The sequence below is a fragment of the Hyperolius riggenbachi genome, chromosome 9 (genome assembly GCF_040937935.1).
Source record: "Hyperolius riggenbachi isolate aHypRig1 chromosome 9, aHypRig1.pri, whole genome shotgun sequence".
Classification (NCBI taxonomy): Eukaryota; Metazoa; Chordata; class Amphibia; order Anura; family Hyperoliidae; genus Hyperolius; species Hyperolius riggenbachi.
In genome coordinates, this window is record NC_090654.1 from 30,616,862 (window position 1) to 30,630,354 (window position 13,493).

Here is a 13,493-nt window from a genome sequence, read left to right on the forward strand (position 1 = left end):
CAGCTGTCTGCACTCTGCAGTAAGAAACAGCCTGACACTTCAGTGGAAGATAGCTGCAGGGGGAAAGAAACACACAAATGATCTCTTGAGATTCAAAAGGAAGGCTGTATACAGCCTGCTTGTGTATGGATGTATTTTCTATGTGTGGACATATTGTACATCAACCTACTTCCTGTTTTGGTGGCCATTTTGTTTGTTTATAAACAAACCTTTTAAAACTGTTTTTAACCACTTTTAATGCGGCGAGGAGCGGCGAAAATGTGACAGAGGGTAATAGGAGATGTCCCCTAACGCACTGGTATGTTTACTTTTGTGCGATTTTAACAATACAGATTCTCTTTAACAAAATCACACAGAATCATCTGTGAAGGTCCAGAGGTACTGCCCCGGACTGTGAAGCATGAGGTCATGAGTTTGACTTCCAGGTCAAAGGAAAAAAAATCACACACAGATCCACACATAGATTTCAATCATTATTGTACCCTGCTGTCTGCGTTCCTGCACCCATGGAGTTTCCGTGTCACGGTCACTCCATGATTGTTGGTAGCCAATCACAGCTCTTAAAAGGGCCAGTGCGTCCATAAAGGGTTAAACCTAGTTACTCTCAATCCAATTTTTTACTGTACTTTTTATTATTTTCATACTGTATATGGGATTTATAACGGCTAGACTAGCCTGGACTTGTCTTGTTTATCAGGTAGAATCCAGTGACATCATGCAGTGATGGGGGTCACATGATCACATAATAACAATAGACAGAAGGTAACGTTATACAACACAGGACAAGTCTGGGCAAGTCTCTTGCTATGGGATTCCCCATAAGAAAGCTTTCAGTCCCTATTATTGCACCTCCCGGGGCCCCTTTCCGCCGGGCCGGGGACCACACACACATTGGTGGACGATACTGGAACTGGGGGTCTTAAGGCCCCGCTTCCCCTCCCCTACACTTATAAATATACAGTCAACGGGCTCCATGCCCTCAACAACATGGCGGCCCACTCCCGCCGTGACGTCACTTCCGCCCACGGTTTCCTGTTCGCCTCCTTCCCCACGGTGGTGTAATGCTCATGCGCGCCAGCAAAACGTGACGGATAGCGGAGGAACGCAGCTGTAGCGTCATGACGCAATACGTCTATGTCATTACGTTAAGGAGACGCTATCAATCTGGGACATATCGACACCACACAGCTACACTCTATGCCATCACCAACATGGCGGCTGCTCCCGCCGTGACATCACTTCCCGCCTCCTGCCTTATATACAGACCATTGTTTCCGGTCCGCCTCCTTTTCTGCGGCGGCCTCGTCCTGCGAACATGCCTGTGAGTGCGGAGAGCGGATGTATAGCCGAGAGAAGAGGGGGAGACCCCGGAGGAGGGAGCGGGAAGGCTCGGGGTGTGGGGGAGGGCAGTCAGGGGGGTATGGCGCAGGGACTGGAGGGAGGAGGGGAGGATAAGGAGGCCGCATGTGTAATGGCGGCTCCGGGGGGGAAGGGGAGAGGGCGCCCCCTGCAGGCCTCTGGCAGATGAGGGGCACTCACCTCCTCCTCTGTGGTGATAGACTGCCTTGCTTAGTAGTGAGATGTGAAGTATCGCTGCCTACATCTGGAGTGAGGCAATGGGCATTTTGTAGTGTGTGGGGGATTTGTGGCCCTGTGGAATGATAGGGAAGGGCAGGACAGAGATTAGTGCACTGTGGCATGCTGGATCGCACTCTCGCTTAGGGATTAGATTGTGAGCTCCTGAGGACATGACTATGTACTGTTTAAAGTGCTGCAGAAGATGGCAGTGCTATATAAATACGATAAAGGGTAGGACATTAGACTATTACTATAGTAGGATTAGCTGTGAGGACAGTCAGTGACATGACTCTGTAAAGTGCTGCAGAAGAGGTCAGTGCTATATAAATCCATAATAATAATAATATGGTAGGACATTTGACTATCACTATGGTCGGATTAGAGTGTGAGCTCCTCTGAAGACAGTGACATGACTGTACTCTGTACAATGCTGCAGAAGATGTCAAGGCTATATAAATACATAATATGGTATGACTGACTGATTATGGTAGGGATTTAGGTTGTAAGCTTCTCTCACTGTGCCATAACTCGCTGAGGGTTAGGGTACATGTGTACTTTGTGAAGTGCTGCATAAGATGTTGGTGATAGATAACATGGTAGGACATTACTTACTATGGTAGGATTAGATTGTGAGCTCCACTGAGGACAGTCGGTGACATGACTATGTACTCTGTAATGTGCTGCAGAAGATGTCAGTTCTATAAACAATATTATGGTATGATTGACTATGATTATGGTAGGGATAAGCTTCTCTCAGGACACTCAGTGCCATGACTCAGCGAGGGTTAGGGTACTTTGTAAAGTTCTGCATAAGATGTCAGCGATATATAATATGGTAGGATATTAGACTGACTATGGTAGGGATTAGAGTGTAAACTCATGAGGACAGTCAGTGAGATGGCTATATATATATGCTATAAAAGCACTGCAGAAGGTATTGGCTACTTGGCTCTATAAAATACTAAATATTAATTGTGATTAAGATGATATAGGAAGGAATTAAGCAGAGTGTGGGAGTGATGTAGGCTAGTGGGGTCTCTGGGATGGTTAAGAATAGATTTGGATGAGGCAGGATTGGAGAAAGTGGGCAAGAATTAGTAGAGGAAGAATGAAGTTTGGGTAGATTGGAGTAATGAGTGGAGTGGTATAGGAGGGAATTAAAGTGATACAGATTTGGGGTGATGCTGGATGTCATACATGAACAAAGTGATGAGACAGCAGTTGGAGTGATGAAGCATGTCTGAAAGACTACAAATGGCTGGGTGAAGCCGAAGGGAATTGGGGTAACTGGAGTGACTTTGAATCATTGGGGTGACAGCGTTAAAAACTGGAACAATCTGAGTGTCGGGAGGAATTGGGTTGAAAGTGGGAGCGAGAGGAAGGGACTAGGGGAATTGTAGTAGTACAGGGGAGATGAAAGATCTCAGCACATTTGTAATGGTTTTGCATAGCTGCTGAAAGATTACTTTAGTCTCCCAACATGATCTATCTTGCGGTTTTATGACTGACCAGTTCTCCAGAAATTAAAGTGTTTCTTCAGACTGGTGTGGTCAACAGCTGGTCTCCTGATGGGGCTTTTGCATTACCTGATGTTTGTTTACATCCTAACTCAGTCTGGTGGGGGCGGGATCTGTTGTGATGAAGAGGTCAGCCACTCCTCCAGTGACCTCAGTCAAAGGGATATGGAGGCTGCCATATTTTTCTTTTGAACATTTCCAAATCCATGGCAGTTGTTAGAGACTCTGTAACATGAAAAAGATCCCCTGGGGGTACTCACCTCGGGTGGGGGAAGCCTCCGGATCCTAATGAGGCTTCCCACGCCGTCCTCTGTCCCACGGGGGTCTCACTGCAGCCCTCTGAACAGCTGGCGACAGGCCCGACTGTAATTTCAATACTTACCTTTGCTGGCTCCAGCGGGGGCGCTGTGGCTGCTTTCCTCTCTGAACTACACGGAAATACCCGATCTCAGTCGGGTCCGCTCTGCTGCGCAGGTGCCGGAAACTTGCGCCTACGCAGTAGAGCAGATCCGACGGCGATCGGGTATTTCCGTGTAGTTCGGAGCCGACAGCCGTCAGAGCGCCTGCGCAGGAGCCAGGAAGGTAAATATTACGTCACGGCTGCACGGAGGGCTGCAGCGAGACCCCCGTGGGACAGAGGACGGCGTGGGAAGCCTCATTAGGATCCGGAGGCTTCCCCCACCCGAGGTGAGTACCCCCCAGGGGATTTTTTGAGGTTACAGATCCTCTTTAAGCAGGTACAGGCTTCAGTATTGCCTGAATCACACACCTGCAACAAGCATGCAGTTAGTGTGGTCAGAATACCTGTGCAGTATACTAATCTTAGGTCTATGGGGAATTCAGCGAATGTGGTTGGGTGGGATGGCACCTTCTCAACTAGCTAGGATTCCAATAGGTTGTAGTAAACTACGCCCACACTATTTGGCCAATTACAACACTTTGTGCTGTGAGACAGTACTGTGATTGGAGAATTGCTCCCTATGAGCCTTCCTGCTGGGTCCCCCAAAGTAAACTAGTACCACATTCTAATTGGTCGAACTACCACTCCAAAACCTAAAAGTTGTTGAGACTGCTGTCATTGGAGAACCATTGAAATAGCATCCAATCATGTTAGGGTATTTTTTTTTCCTACGAGGTTTCCTGCTGTCACCTCAACCATACCAGCGCCAAGTTCTATAGAGGGAAGGATATAAAACATGTAGATTTGAGCGTAGCTTCTTTGCAAGCTTTCAAAACTTTAAGTTCCTTCTTCAGGCATGTTACAGAGCTGAGTCCTGTAATATGCCTGAAGTAGAAACTTGGATTTGAAAGCTTCCACAGAAATCTTTTACAGTTGGTCATTATTGCCTAAACAACTTCTGTTCTGTCTTCGGATTCTCTCCATGACTAATAACGAACCACATGCAACTGTATACATCATGTAAGACCTGGTGCTGCTTGCTGGAGAACATGTCGGGCATATCCAGGTCATGCTTGTTCTTTTGCTGGATGCTAGGTTTCAGGGTTTGCAGACATACTCCTTTTAAGGAGACTACAGGTGTTTGTGACTTGTGATCTGCTTGATTTTGGATTGTGTGGATGTCTTTGTATCAGCTTCCGTGTATGCTTGGCTCATGCTCTTCCATCTATTGGACAGCTCGCTAAAGATCTCCTGCACCCCTCTCCTGAGGAGGAGAAGAGGAAGCACAAGAAGAAGCGCTTAGTACAGAGCCCCAATTCCTACTTTATGGATGTCAAATGTCCAGGTAAGTCAGTCCTTTGTTGTTTCACATGGGGTGAAGGTGTAATCTTCAGGTTCTAAACCCTGTTGCCTGTTTCCTGCAGGATGCTACAAGATCACAACCGTGTTCAGCCACGCCCAGACTGTGGTTTTGTGTGTAGGATGCTCCACTGTCCTTTGCCAGCCCACTGGTGGAAAGGCCCGTCTTACAGAAGGTAAGCTTTGTTGCCCAGTTTATTTACAGTAGTTTTTTTTGGGGGGGGGAGGGGGAGAAGAGAATGACACGTTAGATGGAAGCTAGCCTATTAAGTTCTGATGTGTATCAATATTGAGGAAAGCTGCAACAAATTGCTCTTCAAAAGGTGTGTTTTTCTTTTGTTTTCAGTACTTGCCGTCTAGCAGAGCGGCTCATGCTGAAAAAGTGTATACTGATTAAAGAGCAACTGTTTCGTGTAGAATCAGCTGCTCCATCTGCAGTGCTGATCTGGGCACAGCTGCACTGCATAGCTTTCAGTGTTACTCAAACAGCTGATCCAACTGGCAACAGCGGCAAAATGTAACATTCATGCTGCTGTTGCTCTGCTGCAGTAAGAACGTTGCAGCCTCTGGATATTTCTCCTGTTGGCTATCCAGGGATCGGTACCACTGCTTAGACTACTCAGTTTATGAAACCTCCGACTCCAGGTACCCAAAATGTCTGACTCCTCGACTTCTTAGTCTGATACTTACCAGGGCTGTGGATTTGGTATAAAAAAATTACCAGACCCAGTTTATGTAACCACTGACTCCAGGTACCCAAAATTGCTCACTCCTAGACTCCACAGCCCTGGGGGTAATGCAGTGAATAAGCAGAGGCTCGGGCAGATAGAGGTGACAATTCGATTATCTCTTATTAATCTTTTCAGCAGAGGGCATTTTTGTGCACCACTCAGATTGGATAGTGGTGCAAGCAGGCTATCAAATGACCTCCCTCTGCTGAAAAGATTAAGCCAGAGATGAGAGAATTGTCACCACTGTCCGCTCTGCTGCTGGAACTGGAATGCAACTGATTTGTGACAAATCGGCTGCTTTTCAATCCTAACAGCCAAGCTATTCTGCTGAACGGCTTAGTACGCAAGTACCGTTTTTTTACGGTTTCTGTTTTTGGCTGCGCAGTCTTGAAATGTTTTTTTTGCCATGGTAGTGTAAAGCTGCACTTGTGCGCATCACTCTCTGAGGTCAGATCTCTACGTACTTTGTGGTCATAGAATATTAAGTTAATGTTTGAGAGGGGTAGTGTGACTGCAGTGTAAAACTGAGCCCCCTCGAGACCTTGCTGATGGATGCTGAACTGGTGTATGGAACATCTGTGGGGACTAATGGTGGGTGTGGTGGAAGTTTGGTTCCAGTTGGGGGGGCACGAGTACATACTATCACTTGCCCTGATGCCAACCGCTCCGCCTGTCTAGCTCCCCATCATACCTGGAAGCCCCCCAGGACCCTCTGCCGGGTTGCCGGAGTCAGGCTTACTGTGCTGGTTGGGCATGGCCTGGAGCCATGGGTGCGCAGTGTGCGACACCCACAGCCTGGCCCAGCGCGTGCATAGTAAGCACAACTCCAGCGACCCGGAATAGGATCCTGGTGGACTTTGAGGTCTGATCAAGTGACAGGCAGCCTATTGGGCCAAAGTGCAGGGATGTCATTCGACAGTCACTGGACCTGACAGGGTCCAGAGTGGGACAAATGGAGCAGCTGTTCATTTTGGGGTAGCGTAAGTTAGTAGTGCATGCCACAGCAGTAGCGTGCATACTTTAAAAATGTTATTTGCGCTGCCACACTAAGCTGCGCTGCTTGAGCTGTGCAGCTTTGTGAATCAACTCCTACTGAGTTGTCTGTGAGCCATATGTAGCCATCAAGAGCCACGTCTGGCTCCTGAGCCATAGGTTCCCTACCCCTGGTCTAAGTGCTGGAACTGCCTGAAAGAGGCTGCTTTCCTCTCCCACAGGGCTGTGGAGTCTTGAGACAAGGCGTTGGAGCAATATTTGGGTACCTGGAGTCGGCGGTTTCAATAAACTGAGTACTAGTCAGTCAGATGATTTTTGTATCCGATCCAGAGTTGGAGCAACTTTGGGTACCTGGAGTAGGTTTTATAAACTGAGTCAGTTGGAGTCGGGTGATTTTTGTACCAACTCCACAGACCGGGTCTCCCAAGGTATATGTACATATTTGGATTGCAAACCTCAAGTTTACTTTGTTGGCATACAAAGCAGTTGAAGTGAAAGTTTGGCCAAAGCTTTGTGTTTGGGATACAGTTGGATTAGAGATGGTCTACATGAACACCCAGATTGCACACAGCTGGGATTTGGGTGTATCAGAAGCAGCAGGAATTGCAGTGATTGGCTAACTCAAAGCTGCTTAGAGTTTGCGTTCGCGCAATAAAAAAGTTAGTTTCCTTAGAAGTTCAGAAAAGGCTATGCGAACGGCCCTCCACTCATTCACTGGAACCTTAAAGGGACACTTAAGCCAGGAATAAAAAATCAGTTTTACTTGCCTATGGCTTCTATCAGCCCCCTGCAGCCATCCTGTGCCCTTGCAGTCACTCACTGAGCCTCTGGTCCCCTGCTGCCAGCTAGTTTAGTTTTCGCTCAGTCGGTGGGCTTTCTGCCCCTGCGCAGGCCTGGCCACGCGTATTCTTCATGTTCCTGTCCTTAATAGTGTCCTGCACAGACGCAGGGCGCTATTGTGGACAGGAACGCAAAGGAAAATGTGTCCAGGCCTGTCAGCGAAAAGGAAATTAGGTGGCGGTCGGGGACTGGAGGCTCCATGAGCAACTCCGAGGGCACGGGACGTCTGGAGTGGGCTGGTAGAAGCCCCAGGAAAGTAAAACTTTTTTTTTTTTATTCCTGGCTTAAGTGTCCCTTTAAGAAAAAATAAATGGTGCTTGTCTCCCTGCTTCCCTACGTGTTTGACTGCACTGTGGAGGCGTACAGTATGACCTGTACAATGGCAAGGAGCTGCTCATGCTTTTTGCTCTGTGCGCAAGCAGATCAGAAATATCTGCCGACAAGCTTGTTGGTAGTGCGCACAGGCACAGTACAGGCTTTCCGAAGGGCTAAGGGGTGTGTCTGTCATATGTGCTGTTCAGGGGCTGCCAGCGCTAGATTGCAGTGGCTGAAAGGGTTGGGGGGAACCTTATTAGAAACTTGTGCTTTTCCCCTCCCAAAGTACTGCCAGAGCTAGTCAATGGGGAGGCTAAGTATGAGCTAGAAGCCTTGTTCTGCCTACTGTTTCGGTACTAAAAGGCATCTTAAGGTGGCAACTAACAATACTATCTTTTTCATCCAATCTTACCATTTCTATGGGTAACTACCTAAATTATCCATTCAATATATTCACGGTTTACCCTTATACTACATAGATTTGGTAAAACTGGATGAAAAAACATTGGAACACACTTGACTGTTTTCGTACACGTTTTCTGCACAGAAAAACTGAGACCGCAGGTTAATCAATGGGCTTGTTCACACTTACTGTGCTTTTTTTCGCACAGAAAAACGGACATTCTGCTTCGTGAATCTACACGTCAGTTTTCTGTATCAATTACATTAGTGGCTGTCAAACGCACATTTTTCTGCATAGAAACACACTTGGTGTGCAGAAAACGTAAGCAGAAAACTGAAAGACAAGTGTGTTCCCTGCATAATGTTTCATTTCCAGCTGATTGAATCTCTTTAGCATGCTTGTGTACTGTATTATGTTTTGTGACTTGTTCTTAAGGATGTTCTCTTGCTCCCCCTGCAGGCTGTTCATTCCGGAGGAAGCAGCACTAACTGTCCCCGACGTCAGACCCGTTATGCCATGCTCTGTGGGTGGACGCCCGTCTGTATATTGTGAAGGACACAGTGCGGGGAGGGCACATGGCTCACCATCTGGGACAGTGTAGCCCCACCCCTTTCTCTCAATAAATTTTGGATACAAAGGTCTCCTGCTTCGTAGCCAGTTATTTCTGGGAAGGTCCTGCTGGCAGCATGGAGGGCGGATGTGCTTGTCACCATGCTGTTCTGCTGGCAGCGTGGAGAGGGCATGTTGGTCATCATCCAGTTCTGCTGGCCGCGTGGAGACAGGCATGCTTGTCACTGTGCAGTCCTGCTGGCAGCGCTGAGGCGGGCATGCTTGTTGCTGTGCAGTCCTGCTGGCAGTGCTGAGGCAGGCATGCTTGTTGCTGTGCAGTCCCGCTGGCAGCGCTGAGGCGGGCATGCTTGTTGCCTTGCTGTCCTGCTGGCAGCGCTGAGGCAGGCATGCTTGTTGCTGTGCAGTCCTGCTAGCGGCGTGGAGTTGGGCGTGCATGTTGTCGTCACGCAGTCTTGCTGGCAGCGTGGAGGTGGGCGTGCATATTGTCCCCACACTGTCCTGCTGGCAGCACTGAGGTGGGTGTGTGTTAGCGCTGCCTCCATTGAATATCATTCAGAGATGCATTCTGTTTCTGTGTGGTGCATTCATAGCCTCTGGGGAGGCTGGAACTTGGGATGGGCAGCACTGTTACATCTGGAAACATGCAAGTGTCTTCTGACAGAGAGAGCGTTGCCTGGAAACTGGGTGCTCGGCAACAAAGATGGAACATCTGTGGCGTGACTGGATTTCTATAGATGTTCAAGGCAGTTGTGTCTAAAAGTCTGACAATGACCACTTAGATGCTTCTGCATCTGAGCAGTGAGATGACTTAAAGGGAACCTAAAGTGAGTTGTATGGAAGCTGCCATATTTATTTCCTAATAAACAATACCAGTTGCCTGGCTGTCCTGCTGATAAATTTGACTGCTGTAGTGTCTGAGTAGCACCTGAAACAAGCATGCAGCAAATCCAGTCGCACTTCAGTCGGAGCACCTGATCTGCATGTGTCTGAGGATCAGCATGATGCCAAGCAACCGGTATTGCTTAAAAGGTAAATGTGGCAGCCTCCATATCACCCTTACTTTAGGTGTCTGTTAAAGCTAACCCAAGTTGAAGTTATGGCGGTTACCATAATTATATCCTTTTAAACCATGCAAGTTTCCTTGTCTCTAATACTTTTAGCCATAGAATAGGACTGCCAGGTTCCTGGTATTGTTTAAAGTGGACCTGAACTCTTGCACAGGACTGAAGAAATAGGCATGCACCCTGTATGTATTTAGACACAAATGAGGCGGAATTAACCAGGCTTAAAGGGATACTGTAGGGGCTCGGGGGAAACTGAGTTGAACTTACTCAGGGCTTCTAATGGTCCCCCGCAGACATCCTGTGCCCGCGCAGCCAATCACTGATGCTCCAGCCCCGCCTCTGGTTCACCTCTGGAATGTCACTTTAAAGTCTGAAAACCACTGCGCCTGCATTGCTGTGTCCTCGCTCCCGCTGATGTCACCAGAAGCGTACTGTGCAGGCACATGGACCATACTGGGCCTGTGCAGTACGCTCCTGGTGACATCAACGGGAGCTAGGACACGGCAACGCAGGCGCAGTGGTTTTCAGACTTTAAAGTGACATTCCAGAGGTGAACCAGAGGCGGGGCCAGAGCATCGGTGATTGGCTGCGCGGGTACAGGATGTCTGCGGGGGACAATTAGAAGCCCTGGGTAAGTTCAACTACTTTTTCCCCCTACAGTATTTCTTTAACTCTCTAATCACAAGTTGTAATTTGATCTCCCCCGTATCACATGACTGCCTGTGGCAGATAAGGCCATTTGAAAGCACAAGAGGTTAACAATGTCTGCTTTCATGAAGCAGGAGGTAGAAACTGCAGATTTATTTTAGGATATCCGCTGTAACCAGCTTGAAGAAAGGGAACCTGAGAGCCCGATATGGTGTAGTATGTTAATGTAGTGGAATCTGATGTAGAGAAACGTGATAATATATTCACAAAAATGGGTCGCCACCAAGGCAACCACTGAACCAGCAGGCGGGGACAATTATAGCCTGACCCCCGCTCAGGTTTAAAGGAGAACTGTAGTGAGAGGGATATGGAGGCTGCCATATTTATTTCCTTTTAAGCAATACCAGTTGCCTGGCAGCCCTGATGGTCTATTTGCCTAAAGAAGTGACTGAATCACACCAGAAACAAGCATGCAGCTAATCTTGTCATATCTGTCTAAATTTGTCAGAAACACCTGATCTGCTGCATGCTTGTTCAGGGCCTATGGCTGAAAGTATTAGAGGCAGAGGATTAGCTGAATAGCCAGGCAACTGGTATTGCTTAAAAGGAAATAAATATGGCAGCCTCCATATACCTCTCACTACAGTTCTCCTTTAAGACGTCGCTCTCTGTAGATAGGAAAAATTGGGGATACACCCCTCCACCAAGGGTGGACTAGATAATTTTGCAACACGGTAACAGAGGCGCCAGGTAGAGTAAACAGAGGCGCTCTACCTGGCTCATGACCTGACTTTGCACCCTCCAAAAATCGTTTGCCTGAAGAAGCGGGACTGTTACCCGTGAAATGTGTTGCACTTTTGGAGTTGATGATAAATGTTACTTTAGACTGTAAGTAACCTGTCCATTGTCTGGCCTTTTTTTCTAGAAGGGAGGTGAGTCCACCCACTTCCTCTATCGATTCTACTCTACCTGGCGCCTCTGTTACTGTGTTACACAATCAGCTGTAACAAAAATATTTTTCTGTAAAGATCATGCTGTTGTCTGCCGTTTAGAGCAGAGAGGAGTTCTGAGTTCAGGTCTGCTTTAAAGGATACCAGAGGTGACATGAGATAGACATGGGTATGTACAGAGCCATGCACACAAATAACTGCTGTGTTCCTTGTTTTTCCCTCTCTGCCTAAAAGTTAAATATCAGGTATGTAAGTGGCTGACTGTCCTGACTCAGACAGGAAGTGACTACAGTGTGATCCTCACTGATATGAAATTACAACTATTATGCTGGGTACACACTGAGATTTTCTGGCCCATTTACTGTCAGATCGATTATTTCCAAAATGTCTGATTCGCTTTTCGATCGATTTCTGAGCATTTTCTGACAGATTTCCTATTAAAGTGCATGAAAATCGATCGGAAAGCAAATCGGACATGTTGGAAATAATTGATCTGGCAGTAAATGGGCCAGAAAATCTCAGTGTGTACCCAGCATAAAACATTTTCCAAGCAGAAAAGGTCTTCTGAGAGCAGGTAAGAGATAAAAGGGGTCAATAGCTCATAGATTTTAGCTCTGGCATACTTCCGACCTACGCTTGGGCTAGGCGCCGGAGAGGATCACATGGCCCCCGGAGGATTTTTTTTTAATAAAATATGATTTATAGGCTTAAGCTAGAACTTGGCTAGCTAACCATGCCCCCCAAGTCCCTCTGCTCTCCCCCGATTGCTGCCGTTATACGTACCCTCCAGGGATCCTGCGATGGCGCAGCCTCCCAATCGGCTCCAGGCTTTGCTATGGGGAGGATCGGGACTGTGCATGATGTCATGTCCGATTGTCGCCATAGCGACTGGTGAAGCTGCGGCCCTCGTGGAGGGGGTAAAGACTGCCGGTGGTGATCGGTGGGGGGGGGGGGGGGGTGGATCAGAGTGGTGTCGTGGGACATAGCTAGCAAAGTGCTAGCTTAAAGGGGAACTGAAGAGGTATGCTGAGGCTGCCATATTTATTTCCTTGTAATCAATACCAGTTGCCTGGCAGCCCTGCTGGTCTATTTCTCTGCAGTAGTATCTGAATAATACCAGAAACAAGCATTCAGCTAGTCTTGTCAGATCTGAATTTAAAGTCTGAAACACCTGATCTGCTGCATGCTTGTTCAGGGGCTATGGCTAATAGTGTTAGAGGCAGAATATCGGCAGGGCTGCCAGACAACTGGTATTGCTTAAAAGGAAATAAACATGGCAGCCTCCATATACCTCTCTTCAGTTCCCATTTAAGCATTTAAATTACATTTTATAAAAAAAAAATCCTCCCGCAGATGCAGCCTCTGAAACTGCGTACCGCCAGGGAGGTTAAAAGGAAATAAATATGGCCTCCATATCGCTTTGGGTTTCCTCTAAAAACTTCTCAAACATCTTCCTAAGGAAGGTTTAATTGGGGTGCAGCAGGCATTTACTGAGGGAGGCTGCTCAGTAGCCCCTGGTCTATATGGAGGGCCTCTGTTTTGGATGTCCCTGGCTGCTGCAATGCATGCAGGGAGATGTAATTATCAATGTGAACTACATCTGCCTGGGAGATGTAACTATCCATTAACTACATTACTGCAGGAACGTCAACTTGCAGCACAGGTACACAGAAGATGGTGGTTCCATATAGATGGGCCACAGAGCAACCCTTCATAGAAGTAAATGCACCCTGCCCCCAAAAACTCACACAACTGATGACCCCTTCTGGTGGGGAGGAATGTTTTCTGCACGCAGGAGAACCCAGGTGCTCAGTATTGTTTAACCCTGCCACTTGCTGGTGCATGGAGAGGGGCCAATAATTCTGGCTTGATTGGAATTGGGCCAATTGGAATCGGCAGGAAGTTTTGCCCTAGATCTAAGTACAATCTGAGAGTAGGTTAAGGTGGCCATACATCTCTCAACTTGGCAGCTGATTAACCATCCAATTCGGCTATCAAATCAGGAAAATCTGCTGCCAAGGGCATACCCGTTCTGCGATACATACTGCAAGTCTGCCTAGTGATACTACCTGCGCAGGTGCAGAACACTCATGGAAGCGCAAACATGGCCAAGGCTGCGCATTTG

At 47.6% G+C, this 13,493-nt stretch overlaps 1 protein-coding gene across 1 annotated transcript; it reads left to right on the plus strand.

Moving 5' to 3' along the window:
* Positions 1–1,212: 1,212 nt before the first annotated feature.
* RPS27 (ribosomal protein S27) lies at positions 1,213–8,776 on the plus strand. Its single transcript, XM_068251448.1, has 4 exons — positions 1,213–1,321; positions 4,732–4,840; positions 4,920–5,030; positions 8,596–8,776. Exons 1-4 carry the CDS (start codon positions 1,316–1,318, stop codon positions 8,622–8,624), a joined length of 255 nt encoding a protein of 84 aa, XP_068107549.1. The 5' UTR covers positions 1,213–1,315; the 3' UTR covers positions 8,625–8,776.
* Positions 8,777–13,493: the final 4,717 nt, after the last annotated feature.